The sequence below is a fragment of the Athene cunicularia genome (assembly GCF_003259725.1).
Source record: "Athene cunicularia isolate RWA chromosome 8 unlocalized genomic scaffold, athCun1 chr8_part1, whole genome shotgun sequence".
NCBI lineage: Eukaryota > Metazoa > Chordata > Aves > Strigiformes > Strigidae > Athene > Athene cunicularia.
Genome location: NW_020799109.1, coordinates 31,467,166 through 31,479,769, shown reverse-complemented (window position 1 = coordinate 31,479,769; position 12,604 = coordinate 31,467,166). Strand labels below are relative to the sequence as shown.

Genomic DNA, 12,604 nt, shown 5'->3' with positions numbered 1-12,604 from the left:
GGGGGGGGGGGGGGCTGTCAGTTGACCTGCTTTTCCACCCTTTGTAGTTTTAGAGGTGAGGCTAATAAATAATTTTACTTCTTTTCATGAGCTTTAAAGATGATCTAAGAATTTTGTGGAAGAAAATCCTTACACAGCAGTTGCTGCACAGAAGCAGAACTAGCTTTTTGTGTGGCGCACAGCTGATTTGGGGAGGCTGGGAGCGCAGGGGATTTGGGTATTTTCTGATTTTCTGCTATGTTCGTTTTAATCCGTAATGAAGCAGTGAATATATTTGTAAAGGTTCCTCCAGCTTTTGCAATGACTTTGCTGTTAGTGCTTTCCCATAAGACTGAAGAAGACTAGGACAATAGTACTGCCCTCCTCTAGTATTTGTGCTTACAGTAAATAATTCAAGAGGCAGAGCTGGCACCATCAAAGAAAGACTCAGAAGTCCTCTGCTTTTCCCTACGGTGGGCTACACATTTACCCTGAGGGGGAGTGCACGCCAGCGACACCGGTTTGTCAGGAATGCTTCTGCATCAGCAATTCCAGCCATGCTGACCTCTGCCACTACCGGGAGAGAAACATTTGCGCTCTCTGGCAGGATGGCTTTGCTGGCTTTAATCTGTGAAAATGAGTTTACAGCCTTGCCTGCTTTCAGATCAGGAGAATGTGGCATAGCTGCAAACTGGGAGGATTCACCCGAGTAAGTACATATGCTAAAGCACATCAAGCCCAGATTTTTCCACACATTTGGAGGATTATTTTAGGAGAAACACAGGTGCATACACCCACTTCTTTGGGGGAAAAAAAAATAGGCCATGTTGTTTGACATTTTAAATAATAAAAATAAAACTTGGAAAAGCAATTGCTGAACTATAGATCAGCCTGAGCCTGGCAACTGCTTCTCTCAAATGATACAGGGCATTCCTGCGAGCAGTGGTTTAGTGTTCACTTCTCACTTTGAATCCAAAAACACATCTGAAGGCATTTACCTTCTGATATCTAAAGCCGGAACAAAGTTATGAATAAAATCGCAGCCTTCTCGAAGACTGCACCAGCACAGCAGTAAATGATTTGCACTTTGTTTCACTGGGATAACGACCTGGGCAGCTGCTCCCTGCCTTTCTCTCCAGCACGGGCATTTGGTGTGGCTGAGGGGTCGGCACAGCCGGGCAGCAGCATTGTCTGGGGGCTGCTGGTGGCACCGCAGGCGACTGAGTGCGTGGACAGGCAGATCTGGGCTATCTGCCATTCTCTGATGGTCGGCCAGCCATTGGTGGGTGAGGAGAGAACATGCTTTGGGATTCACAGCTTTTGACTTGTAACCAGGTGTTTTTCACTTGCTGGTTGTGTTCAGAACAGTTCTTACAGGTCATTAATAGATAAGGAATTGTGAAAAGACCATGATACTACCTTTATTCATTCCCATTTGGAGAAAAAAAATCCCGTAAATTTATCTTGAAGGCTGCCAAATACCATTGCAAGTGCTCTGAAAGGAGTTTTATGTTTCCTTATCTGAAGACTGCTGTGATCCTCCCAGATTCGTTTACATGAAAAGCAAATCACAGAAAACGCTTTTGTGTTTCAGTAATACGGTGTTAGGAAAGGAGCGCTTAGTAAGAAGATGCACATACCTCACATACGTAACTCTTTTCCGTCTATCAGAAGATCCTATCCCCGTCAGATAGCAGCAAGACATTCCTGGGGGTGGAGTGAGAGTGAATTTATCTTGGGAGTGAGCAGGATCTTGCTTTGCTAAGATAGCTGGTTTGCTCAATTCAGGAATTTTCCATTCACCTCTATTACCCACCAGCATATAAATCCCAACAACTGTAAATAGGGATACTTAATTAGTTAACAGTTTTCTGCAGCTCACTTGTCCTTCTGCTGGCTCTGCTCTGTCATCCTGACTGCTTGGTTGAACTGCTTCTCCAAAAATTCCTGCTTTGGAGGTACGCTTTCAAAACTGTGTTGTGGAGGGACTGTGTTCCTGTTCCTTGAGGAAGGCAGCTGCAAGGTAGACATGATGTCATACAGAGAAGTGCTGTTTGCTTTAAAGAAATATGAAGCTGTACTACGTGGTTTTCATTGTCTTTTGGTAGATTATTCATCACTTCAGCACTGAGAAACCCTGGCTGAGGGGAAGGCTCTCTATTGAAACGCTGGGAGGAGTGTGTAGTGCGGCCCGAGGAGGTGATCAAGGGCATCTCTTTACTTGTCTTTTCCTTTCCAGTATCTCTGGTGTGAGCCTGGTACCACTATATCCGGGTGGACATATTTATTTCAGTCAGTTTAATTTAAAAGGTTTAGTTTAACTGGCTTGGTACTTAAATTTTTGTGCACTGATTCAGAGTACAGCACAGACTGTTAACACAGATGTAAAATGTAGGTTTGGAAGGATTTGTGGGCAGCTCAGCTCCATTTGCTTGAAACAACAGCGGAAAACCATCCTTTTTAAAGTAAAGATATGCCAACATCAGGAATCATTTAATTCTTGTGATTGCTAGTTAGAACATACCAAAATTACAAACCTTCTTTTAAGAATAGATATGAGAATAAGTATTTGGCCAATAATAGAATAGTTAAATGTAGATTTAGTGCTGTTAAATCATCGTAACCTTTCTGTTTAAGATGAAAAATTAAAAAAAAAGGAATATAGGTTCTGGTCCATAATTCCTTATAAATAGAATTGCCTGTTGGCTAAATTAGAGGAGGGTTTCGAGTAGCTGCAGCTGCAGAATATGTCTGATAATTTGCATTCTCCACCTCCTGCCCTTATTGCAGAATTAAATTGGTCGCTTATTAACATGGGAATGTTTGTTGTTACACCGCCTGCTCATTCTCCTGCGCCTACATGACTATTCCAGTGTAATATCAGTCCCTGTGGGGAGCCTCCAGAGCGGGTGCAGTGAGGCGGGAGGGGCTGTGAGAAGGGACTTTCTTCACCTCTTACAACAGGTGCCTTTGTCAGCACACCTCGGAGGCAGCCAAGGAGGAGTCACTCATAGCTTTGAACTGTTGCTACAAGAAGAAATAAACCCACCTCACCAGGCATTGAATACAAAGAGGAAGCGGTCATTTAAAGCGCTTCAGAAAACCTGAGCAGGATTTAGCATAGCAGGTATGATTTTTGTATAGGTGACATGGAGAGCAGTCTTGTGAGCTGGATATCGCTTCAGGATCAGAATCTAAAGTATTTTGACAGTGGGAATTAACTGGAAAAGAATTTGCAAGGCTTTGAAGAAAAAATTTTTTTAAATGCACTATAGGCACATTTCAAGGAAAAAATACCTTTCTTCCTCCTGCAAGGGTTAAGCAAGATCGGAATCTGCTTTAGTCTCAATGATTTCTCAAGTGCTGCATTTTTTGTTTGCCATAAGCCTATTAGAACTCTCTCTGTTTCCTAGCAATAACATGTAATTCCCCCTCCCCTTTAAGTGAAAGAGATGTTGGGGTTTTAATCCTGTATGCTACAGCTGTTGCTCAAGTTTCCTATTCAGATGCAAATAGCACCTGGTGCTATTTAGATACCCATGTAATCTTTGATAAAGATACTCCAGGAGCACAGGAAAAAGAGAAAAGCAAGGTGGGTCTAACCCTGTTTAGTCTGGAAAGCAAGAGTGTAACCATATGCTATCAGCCATCTGAACTGGAAATTTCTACCAGATTTGCAGCATCCAGCACGTATTCTTTTTGGAGACAAATGCATGGCTGAAAAGGTATATGTTTCTTGAGCAGGTATGATGTTTCACCAGGAAGAACAAAAGGCTTCCAGAGAATATAAAAATGTCGTGGATGAGTCTTATCAGAAGTGCTGATTTGGTTAGGAGTTTTACTTTTCCTGAGTTTCCTGAAAGGAATTTCATTTGGGGATGTTTTGTTTGTTTCTTCAAATCACTTATTATTTTCTAGATTTTCATTTTTAGTTTTGAGAATATTGATTTTTAATGATTTTTCTGAATTTTTTCCTTGCGCTGTTTTTTCTCTGTGTCAGATGTTATGATAAATGAATTGGAAAGTCATGAGCAATTTGGAAGGCAGCTACGGCGTTTAGGACTAGGACAAGAGATACCATATCACTTCTTGATTAAAAGAAAACAGGTCCCAGATTCAGGTTAAAAACCTTCTACTGTGGAAAGTTTCCATTGCATAAGTTGGTTTTATTTTACTTGTGGAGGTGGGAGTATTTTAAGGAAGAGCTTGCAGTCTTTATTGCATTTTGCATGGCTGTTTTACCCTCTATTACAAACAGAAGCTGAAGGACTTTTTTTGGAAGGTTGTAACTTAATGCCATCATCTTCCTGCTAAAATCAAAGTATCCACATGGCACAAAATGCAGTTCAGATCTGTCTAAAGGCAGAAGTGAATGTTTTTAAAGATTTGAAAGACAAGATTTAGAAACTTGTGGAAAATTCCAAGGAATGTCTGAAAGAAATCATCATTACACAGGTCTCTGTGTGAATTTACAAATAAGCCAGAAGAAGCTATTCATTGGAAAGTGAGACTCTGCTAAGAAGAATATCAGCTTTCGTGGGAGCAAACTGGATATAAAGAATAAACAATTGTTACAAAGTTCGAGAAGAGCAGAAGTGATTCCAGTCCTGCTGTCAAGCACTGACGGATCTTTTCTTGCTTAATACTAATCTGGTTTGGCTACTGCTTTTTCATCTTTAGCCTAATACTGGAATTAAAACAGGTTCCCTGGCTTTCACCAAACTTCAGCAAATGCCTTTTGTGAGCTGGGTGTTGGGAGTGTGAGCAGGTGTTTCATATGTGCTTTCCATGATAATAAAAGGCACCCTTGAGAGGAAAACGCACACAGGAGCTAATCTGCTGGGTCATACTTTCTCTTGTGACGCTCCTTCCTCATTAGCTTCTTCAGGTGGGTGTGAACAACTGACACGGAACTAAGCCAAGGTGCAGCCTTGGATTGTCAACCTGCTGTGGCCACTAACAGCAGCTTGCCGGCAAAATGATGGAAGAAATCTCCATAATGGTGGCTTACGATGCCCATGTTTTTAGTCAGCTGTACGATGAAGACTTTCTGGCCAATCTGGTGGCAGTCAGCAAACCCAAATCTCTGGTAGGTGTTGCTCTTTGCTCCTTTGCCAGTAATGCTTAAGGATGTGCTCTGTCCAGTAGTTAAGTCCTTCTGCTGAAAGCTATTTATTCTTTACTTTCTCTTTGTATTACTTTTTCAGGAATTTGCCATCATGCATCAACAAAATTCATTTATTTCAGAAGAGATAAGATTATTCAAATAATATCTTTCTGGGCTACTAAGTTTAGAAGAAGGTGATCTCAGTAAGATAATAATTAAAATAATATTTTAAAAATAATAATTAAACTGGCAAATGACTGAACTTATCTAACCATGGAATCAGCACTAAATGATGTAAACACTTTCTGTGTCTTAGCACATCAGTTAAAAGTTCAGGCCAGATGCTCAGTGTATGCCAAGGATCTGGAGTTTAGGTCATCATCATCACTAAATCTAAGAGAACCTGTCCCTTTCATGGGAGTGGTGATGTTACACGTCTGTAGTTCTTCTGAAATCAACATAAATATCTGTAAAAACTTTTTAGTTAAATGATCACTTCCTTTTTTCATTAATAGTGTATGTCTCTATGTAAATGACGTGTATAGTGTGGTCATCCTCCTTCCTCATGGAGATCCTAGCATTTGCAGGGAGCTGCATTCATATCGGTAGTTTAGACTGAAGTTTGGTGCCAAAGTGCCAAAGTTCATCTTTGGTCTCAAATTCTACAGCTGAGCCCATGTGTGAGCCAGTCTGCCTAGAAGCAGTCAGTTTGAAAATAAAAATTTATAGCTGTTGAGCTTAACTTGAAAGCAGATACACTTAAAATTTCAGTCTGAATACAAATCAGGCTAGTTATTTAGCAACCCAATTAAGCATTTGTGTTTGCAGATTTTGGCCTGTATATGTGTTTGTATCCAGGTAGTTCACTAAACTGTGACAAAGGGAGGTGCTCTCAGAAGAGGAAGAACGTGCTTTTCTTGTATAAAACCTCTCTACACTTATTTCCTGCTTGGGTTTTTCTGCCAGTCCGTGCTCAGGAAATCTCAGGTGCATGAATCTGCATCTCCCACAGACTTCTGGATCTAAACCAGAGTTCTACCCAGTCCTTGTCATTATCATGCCTTTCTCTGTCTCCTCTAGCCTAGAATTTACAAGGTCCATTAGAATAGTTAATCATAAATATGGAAATCCAGTATGGACAAAACTCTATTTTAATATGACCTTGGTTGGAGATTGGGCTCCAAGTAGGTTTTAATTTAACCATCATATTATGATACTTTTTCCATGCTGGATATTTTTAAATATGTGGCATACATTGTCCAGCCACAACCTTTTCTCTTTTTCTGCCTTAGCTTATTGCTATTGCAGCATTCATTATCTTTCCTTCAGACAGGTACTCGCGTTGCAATAGGGCTGGCAGGAGCCAGATGCCCATGGAGAAGGTACCTGATGGGGGGCTCTGGGAGAGACCCTTCTGTTGAGTTTCTCTGAGCGAATGATGATAGTGAGGCTTCCTGGGTGCCTCCTGTCCTGAACTGCTTGTATGTTCTAGAGCCAGCACTGCAGTTGTTTAAATTAAAATCCTTGTGGTAAGAAAACATTTCATGGATGGCTTACCCTGTAATTTAAATCTTTCAAAAGTGCTGCTTAAATGGACTCAGTGATAGATAGCCTCTTAGGTTTTGTATAGCTTCAGAGCAAAAGTAACAGACATTGTGTTATGTCTGTTAGATTCCTCCGGAGGGACTGGAGGAGAAAGTAAGTAACTGGTGTCAGGAGCACCACATTACAGCTCCAGCTGATTTTTGCCACTCTGAAAATAAGGGGAAATAACCTTTTTTTAAAAAAAAACCAAAACAAAACACTTCTCTATGAAGTAACTACTTCTCTCCTAGTAAACAGAGATACTTACATGGAACAACCTTGGGAGGAAAAGTATCATTATTACCATTATTTATTAGATCTGAATGACTGACTTCAGTGTATGTGTTTTTACCAACTTTTTTTTCCTGCATCAAAGAGTATTAAAATGTTTCAGTGCATTGTGTACTAGTAAATAAGAAATAATAATTTCTGCAGGGTTTACATAGGAAATCCTTAACTACTTTTGTAAATGGTTTTGAAGTATATTAACTAAGCAAAAAAATGCTGCAAACAACCTGAGGAGGTTTAAAATGAAGCTCGACGGGATTATCAGATTAGTGTGTGGGAGCCTGCACTACTAAGGGACAGGACCTGATGACTCAGAAAGTTTCTTTCAGGTCTCTGCTGCTATGTTTAATCTTGCGACAAGCTGCCAGTTGAGATAAATTGGGGCAAATCCTATTGACTCTGTCCTGGTCATTTTTACCAGACTGCACAAAGATACATACTGTACATAAAGTAACATTCTGCAGAAGGAATTTGCAGAGTTTTTGTTTATTCTTGTCACAGATATTTTTTCAATCTGGCATTCGTCTATTTGTTTGCAAAATCCAAGTTTCATTTATTTTTAAAGGAGTTTCTAGTATGCTGCTCTGGTTGCAGAGAAAAGTTTAAAAAAAAGTTCTTTAAATGCTTTCATCCTGTTCTGCAGTTTGAATGCCAGAATGGCTTTGTTGTAATTCCAGAAATCTTGCAGCAAGTATCTCATTATATTTCATCTGGATTGTGCAATAGGTCAGGGCGTACAGGAGTGCTCTGCTTTTGAACAGCGGAGAGAACCACACATTACAGGATCAAGTGGCAAAGGGTTAATACTGAAACCAAACCAGGCCCGGATGATAGCTGCTGTGGGTTGCTGACGCTTAAGGCCAGCCCTGCATAACCTTCTGACATGTCCATTGCCACAAAGGTAATGAGGAAGATCAGAATTATCCGCTCCTGTCCAGGTCACATCAATTCTAGTCATACTTTTCAATGGAAAATGTGAATTTTTCAGCAGAAATTGTAGCAGTGTTTTTGTAGCGCTGCTTTGATGCACTAGACAAATAAATCTCAGATGATCTGAGATAAGGTTTTGTTAAATATGCTCCAAAGCAACGCTGTATGATAGCAATCCTCCAACATATATTTTAATGAAATTAGTCATATTGCAGTGTGACCATGACACATGGTTGTTTTGCTGTGTGGTCTTGCTGTCAAGTTATACTGAAGTTACTTCGCAAAGACATGCAAAGCAGCATATAAAAGTGGACTGTTCTGTAGTGTGTGCAAGAATTGAGTAGCTTTACTCTAAGGAATTTCAATTCTCAGTTTATCTGCAGAAAATGTGGATGCAAGGGTTTATAAAAATGGTATACTAAGTGGTATAATCCTCTTAATCCAGAGTTGAAGGGTATTCTTCTGGAAAGCTTCATTGTATTTTCATTTGCCTGCCTGCCTTGTTATGTTTAGCTCTCTGCTCAGAGGAATTATCAGCCATTTAATAGAAATCATTCATGGTTACAGACTCTGCCATAACGATTTCTAGGCTTTCAATTTCCCATTGAAACCAAACTGAAGAGGTTCAAAGCAGATGGGTGAATAACTGGGTGGCCTGGCAGGAGCACAGGGTGTAGTGGTCAGGGGGTTGAAGTCTTAACGACAGCTGACTGAACGTTGTTTTTTGGGGGTTGATAGTGGGGCTAATACTGTTTAAAATTTTCAGGCCTAGACACCAGAAGAGGACGTACCTTGTTTTTCATGTGGCAAAAGCTTGGTTTTCAGGTGGCAAAAACTGGGGAGTGGTGGACACATACTGATCAGAGGACCCTCTGCAGGGCTGGGCTGAGAGGAACCTGTTGAGGTTCATCAAAGGCAAATGCAAAACCCTGAGTTCCTCCCTGAGTAGGAATAACTCCATTGTCTTTGCAGGCTGGGGACCAAGTGTCTGGAGAGCATCAGTACAAAAAGGGTGTTGGGAACTGTGGTGCATGACAACAGGAGTGAGGAGCGTGCCCAAGTGGTGAGGAAAGCTAGCTGTGCACGGGGCAGCCTTACCAAGGGCACGGCCAACATGTTGGGTGACATGGTTATTCCCTTCCACCCAGCAGTTGTGAGGCTGCATCCCTGAACCCAGTTTTGAAAAAGGATATTCACAACCTAGAGCAACTCCAGCAAAGGGACACTGGGAAGGCAGGGGCTGACTGCACAAGGGAGGGATGAGAGGGTTGGGGTGGCTTAGCCTGAAAAGGAGAAAGCTCAGGATTGCAGCCTCCTGCCACCTAAAAGAAGGTCCTAGAAAGGATGGGGCCAATATCTTCTGGGAGGCACACAGTGACAAGACAAGAAGAAATGGTCATGCATTGTAACAAAGCAAATTCTGCCTTAGCATAAGGGAAAGCAAACAGTTCTGTCCAGGGAGGCCTAGGCCGATCTCTTCTTGGAGACTTCCATGAGCGGCATGTTCAGACTTTGAGGCTATCCCTGCCTGAGCAGGAGGTTGGTCTATATGCCTCCTGAAGAGTCCTTCCAATCTGCTTTTTCTATGAGTTCCTAATTCTGCCTCGTGTGGGGTCTTGCAGTGAGGAGGAGCTGGCAGCATTTGAGCTTTTGAAGACCATCTTTCCCTGGGTGGCATTACCGCTGGCATGCTGCTGCTGCTGGTACTGCCAAAGGAGGAATAAGGCAGTTTGGGTGGTTGCTGGCTCTTCCCAGCAGATATAATCCTCATCTGCATCCTTCCCTTCTCAAGAGGAGGAATCCTGCTCTCAGGATGTCTCTAGGAGTTGCCTCACCTCCGCCCCTTCCTCCTTGTGTGGGGCAGGAACAGCCAGATTTTGCCCAGATCCTCTCACCTTGTCTTTGGACCAGCAAAAATTTTCTTGTGTGTGTATAACAAATAAAATAACAAATTTTATTTGTTAAACAGATGATCCAGAAAAACAAAAGCTCGATTAGTTCTTGTCTTTCCCTTCCCTTGATTGCTCAAGTCCCTTGTCTTATGATTTCAGGACCCAGCCACTCTAACTGTTTTGATCGTTGACGGTTTTGTGTGTTCCACTCACGCCTCCTGTCACCCTTCTGGTTTCACTAGCTTTTCTGCAGTTGCTTTTACCAGTGCAAATATTCAATCTCCAAAAAAATCAAATGCGCATCTTTATATGGAATAAATATAACATGAGTAGTTATATTTACTATAACTACTAAATATAACATTAGCAAAAATAACATGAAATATCACCTGATTTTTTGTTTATAGAAATTCTACATTTTTATTCTGCTTTAAAGAATCAACTCCACAATGCTATCTTCTTCCCCTGAAACTCATCAAGATTTGAAGCTGGTGAAGAAGACTGCTCATATAAAGCTAAATAAATGGATCATCATATCAGACTGTAGTTTGCTTATTAACTTATTTTAGATTTAAGAGTGTAACTGATGTATATGAATATTAGTTTGGCTGCAACTTTTTCTCAGTAAGACTTGGTTGACACTTTTGGATGTTAAACCTAAACACATCAAAATGAAATCTCTTCCTTCCTTGGATTTCCCATGTTTTAAAGTCTTGGGAGTTCCAGAATATTTAGGAAAAGTGGTGCAACTTCTGCAGCGACAGTGTGAAACCCCCATATGTCCGCTGTCATACACAAATCTTTGCAGGCCAGAGAGGAGGAAATCTCCCTGCAGTGGGTAAGGTCCTGGTCCCTCCTGCTACTAAAACCACACTTGATCATGGAGCAGTCTGATAAAACTCAGAGAGTGCTTGTTTAATGTACACAAATCTGGCCCAAATTATGGAACTCATAAATGGTGAAGAAGTGTTATAGTTTATATCATGGTAATGTGTAGCTGGCATATAATTTTATTCTTGTTCATGCTTATTTGACCTTCATTACTTATTTGTTATTAAAGATGAAAATTACTAATTGGTACTAAAGTACCTTGGACTATTTATTTTTATATTGCATCCCATTTGTTTTCTGCTGTCCTAAACCTCCAGTGTGCAGCACATTTTTGCTGCTGTATGTTATTAATGTGGAATAGAAGCTGTCAAAGGTGAAACCATAGCCTTGGGTACCAGGACAGGAGACAGTCATGGCATTTGGCAGGCAGGAGGATGGGAGTGAACTCCCCACTGCGCGAGAAGCCGTCAACTGCTGCTGGGTTGCACCCAGCCTTGGTCTTTGGTGTTGCACCAGCCACATTGGTCCAGTGGTTTTCCTTTTTCTGCTAAACACTCTGTGGTGCAATCTGTGTCTGACAGTGCCACTGTAGCCCATGTTTGTCATCAGGGTTCAACTGCATGGAAACAAGAGGTGGTTCATCCTGCACACTGATTCACAAAGGTTAAGGCTAGGCAGATCTTCACCTTTCAGTTATTTAAGCATCATCTCTTTTATCCAGCTTTGTTCCAGTAGCATTTTTTGAAAATTAAAATCTCTGTTAAATGGTTTTCTGGAAAAGCATCCAGCTCTTGCTTGAGTGTAACAGGAGGTGGGAAAGGTATCATTTTCCATGGTAATCTGTTAATCACTCACTGTTCAAAATATGTTTCTAACTTCTCATTTACATTCATTCTGGTTGCAGCTTCCCACCTTGGATCTGGCATGTGTTTTTGTGCCAGAGTACAGCATTCTGTACTATTACTTATTTTATCCCTATGAAGGTACTTACATGCTGTGACCAACTCAGCTGTCTGTGTTCTCTTGTACAAACTGAGGAGCTTCAGCTCTTAAACCTCCTGCTGTGAGGCACTTACACGGTGCACAAAACAGTTCAGTGGCTCTGCTCCGCATCCTCTCAGTTTTTATTCTTTATCCCAACTGCATCTCCCAGGACTCCATGCAGTATTCCAGTATTGGCCTCAGTGACAATCAAGGGTTAAAACTTCCCTTGTCATCTTGTTTCTTCCTCTCCTTGTGCATCCCGGGGCTCCCATTAGCCGTTCTGTGTTCTGTTGCAGCCTGGCTGACAGCTGAGGTACATTTTTCTCACCACAAAGGTGGTCTGTTATTCCCTGCCCCTCTGCTAGTGTTTGTTCCCAGTCCCAAACCACACTGCACAGCCTCCTGAGCGTTGCTGATGCAGCTACTTGTGGGGCTGTGTTATGAATGGTACTGATACAATTTTTTTAAAAAAAATTAAATTAGCATATTTTTTGAGGATTATTTTGATCAGTTTGCCATTGAGCAGTGAGGTGAGAGGGAGAGGGCTGTGGAGGAAGAGCTAGGTCTCGCCCAGCTGATGGCAGGCTGCTTTCACAGCATCTGCTTCCTATTCCCCTGTTCTTCCCAGAAAGCAGAAAAGTTTCAAAACTTCCAAATGGTGCTTTCTTGGGACTGATCCCATCTCTTCATGGGATTCAACCCCAGCTGGAGATCTCCTTCTTCATGCTGTAGTTAAATCCTGTGTACATTTGGTTTGGAGTCGGCACAGTGGTGTGTTTCATCTGAGTAAGCTCTTTCCAGGAATTCAAATATATGTGTGTAATTTTCTGGTCCTCCTTCTTGTTCTTTACTGCTTTTTCTATTCACATGTCATCTGCAAATTTTATTAGCAGCACTGTATTTTTCAGTTCTAGGTCACTGACGTAATGTTTGATAGTGCTAGATCTTTTATGCGTCCCAGAAGACCCCCTTTAGAATGTCATTAACCAAAAATGAAAAATGTCATTGA

At 41.4% G+C, this 12,604-nt stretch overlaps 1 protein-coding gene across 8 annotated transcripts in view; it reads left to right on the top strand.

Annotated features, from left to right (window-relative positions):
- The window catches only part of RABGAP1L (RAB GTPase activating protein 1 like), a 280,747-nt gene that overhangs the window by 239,951 nt on the left and 28,192 nt on the right, over window positions 1-12,604 (top strand). Inside the window, exon 1 of one of the 8 annotated variants that reach the window (XM_026853555.1) lies at window positions 1,923-1,937. The exons of 5 other annotated variants lie outside the window; for them this stretch is intronic. Coding sequence is in view for 1 of the 3 variants with exons in the window: in XM_026853553.1 (XP_026709354.1) it covers window positions 4,958-5,068 (111 nt within the window). In the remaining 2 variants the exon portion in view is untranslated. Of the gene's footprint in view, window positions 1-1,922; window positions 1,938-4,134; window positions 5,069-12,604 lie in introns of those variants that run through there. 2 more of the 8 variants (XM_026853553.1, XM_026853554.1) reach the window with 2 other exon arrangements.